The following is a 2495-nucleotide window of genomic DNA, read 5'->3' on the forward strand; positions in this document are numbered from 1 at the left end:
GAGCTTACACTATGATATATTTAGAGGCTAATAGGACAAGTTATTGAAGCAGTAATCCTCTGTCAAGCAAGAAGACATTTCATGGACACAAGTTTCTATATTTTTTTCACTCCTCAGAAATCTGATAATGTACAGATATTATCGGGATCTTATTTTTGATAAGAGTTTGAGGGAGGATGTGCATTTGTTTTGTTAAAACTATTGTGTTTAGTCTGAACCTGAACAGAATCAAATAATTCACACTTGAATTTATTCACATCCATACACACTGAAGCCTTGCAAGGACTAAGAATTGCTGCATTGACCAGAGGAAGAAAATGAACAAAAGCTATGGAGAACTCAACCCAAGTCAAGTTCTTTTATCTCTTTGGCTTACAAGAGACATTTAACAACAAATCAGTATATTTTCTCTTGTCTCTTATCACATACCTTCTCATCATCACTGTGAATCTGACTCTGATCATAACAATCATTCAGGTGAAAGGCCTCCATGAGCCCATGTATGTCTTTCTGTGTAGTCTATGTGTCAATGGATTGTATGGAACTGCTGGTTTCTACCCCAAGTTGTTACTGGACCTTCAGGCAGATGTTCAGGTGATATCTTATGGTGGATGTTTGACTCAAGCCTATGTAATATATACATCTGTCCTGTGTGAAATGTCTACTCTAACAGTGATGTCTTACGACAGGTATGTGGCAATATATAGACCACTACTATATCATACCATTGTGACATCTTTAACTATTAGAAAGTTACTCTTATTTTCTTGGTTTTATCCTTTATTTATAGGACTCATAGCACTTAGTTTAACCGTCAGAATTCTTTTGTGTGGGTCTCGTATTGATAAGATCTTCTGTGACATTCCGTCTATACTGAAACATGCATGTTTACCCATTACCATCAATCAGATGTTGAACAAATGTATAATAGTGGTTCATGTTTTACAGATACTTTTCATTGTATTTTCTTACTGTCAGATTGTAAGGACTTGTGTAAAGTCAGCTAAGGGAAGGATTAAGTTCACACAGACCTGTGTGCCACATTTAACAACAATATTTATTTTCATCACAGTGACCCTGTTTGATACTTTGCAAGGGTGGAATAGTAGTGTAAATATTACTCTAAATATGCGTAACGCAATGGCCGTACAATTCCTTGTTATACCACCTGTCTTAAACCCTCTCATATATGGACTTAACCTCCAGCAGATTCGAAGGGCAGTTTTTAGAAAGTGTAATCAACATAAAATCATTGATATGAAACGTTAGTTACATGATCTTACACAACAGGGAGACTTCCTCATATCAGAAGTCAGCAAAAATAAAGGTACAAATCTGCCAAAACTGTTGCATGGTTAAATGGTGCCTCATTTCCTGATGCCTGTCGCCAAGGGCACAACTTTTGTTTTAGAAATGGAGAGGAAGGGGGGGACAACACCTGGCAGGGGTTCTGGGGGTCCTCCCTAAATTTCACTCTACCCGACCACAAAAAATCTTAGTCAACCAAGAGTAGTCTTTTCTTTCAATCTAATGTATTTTCTTTCAATCGAATGGATTTCTCTAAATTTTAAAATAATTCTTTTCCATATATGTACCCAACCTATGTGCCAATTTATCTTACAATGTCTACCAATTCGCGTACCAGTAATCATTTTCATATGCACATTATTGTGGAACATTTTATTTTAATATATTAGTTTTTTTTATCTCAAAATCATTGTCTGTGGTTTATCTACAATCTTAATCTAAATGAAAATGATACAAATCTAAAAGTAAATTTTATTGTAATTGCCAACTATGTAAACATACCCTACATAAAGCCAACACATAAAAACAATATCCTGATAAAAATGTATTTCCTATAAATCACATTGGCTATGCATGACCTGTCTGCAACTGTAACGGCTTGTGCTCCCCTCATCCTCGGATGAGGTGAGGAGAGAAGGATCTTCAGACCAAAACGCAGGCTTTGGGAAATAAGCCATCTTTATTATAAAATATGATGGCAACACGAAACGAAACAAAACACTTTCAAACTACAAAACAAGAAAACGACGTCGACGAAACCTGAACATAAACTTACATAACTAAACATAAACTCACGTACAGGAAACAGACGACATCGAAACGAAACGAAACAAACGCTACAGTCCAGTGTGGTACGAACAAACATACTGACACGGAAGACAATCACCCACAAACAAACAGTGAGAATGCCCTACCTAAATATGACTCTTAATTAGAGGCAAACGCAAACCACCTGCCTCTAATCAAGAGCCATACCAGGCAAACCAAAACCAACATAGAAACAGATAACATAGAATGCCCACCCAACCTCACGTCCTGACCAACTAACACACAAAACTAACATAAATAGGTCAGGAACGTGACAGTACCCCCCCCACAAGGTGCGAACTCCGGACGCACCAGCACAAAGTCTAGGGGAGGGTCTGGGTGGGCATCTAACCACGGTGGTGGCTCAGGCTCCGGGCGCG

General features: G+C 37.8%; 1 protein-coding gene across 1 annotated transcript; it reads left to right on the top strand.

The window, feature by feature from the left end:
- The first annotated feature begins 330 nt into the window (after positions 1-330).
- On the top strand, positions 331-1269 carry LOC129822518 (olfactory receptor 6N1-like). Its single transcript, XM_055880829.1, has one exon. The coding sequence runs from the start codon at positions 331-333 to the stop codon at positions 1267-1269; it is 939 nt and encodes a 312-aa protein (XP_055736804.1).
- The last annotated feature ends 1226 nt before the right edge of the window (positions 1270-2495 follow it).

This window comes from Salvelinus fontinalis, chromosome 24, assembly GCF_029448725.1.
Source record: "Salvelinus fontinalis isolate EN_2023a chromosome 24, ASM2944872v1, whole genome shotgun sequence".
NCBI lineage: Eukaryota > Metazoa > Chordata > Actinopteri > Salmoniformes > Salmonidae > Salvelinus > Salvelinus fontinalis.

Coding starts and splice junctions, on each gene's coding strand:
- LOC129822518 (XM_055880829.1), top strand. CDS start 331: ATGGAGAACTCAACCCAAGTCAAGTTCTTTTATCTCTTTGGCTTACAA.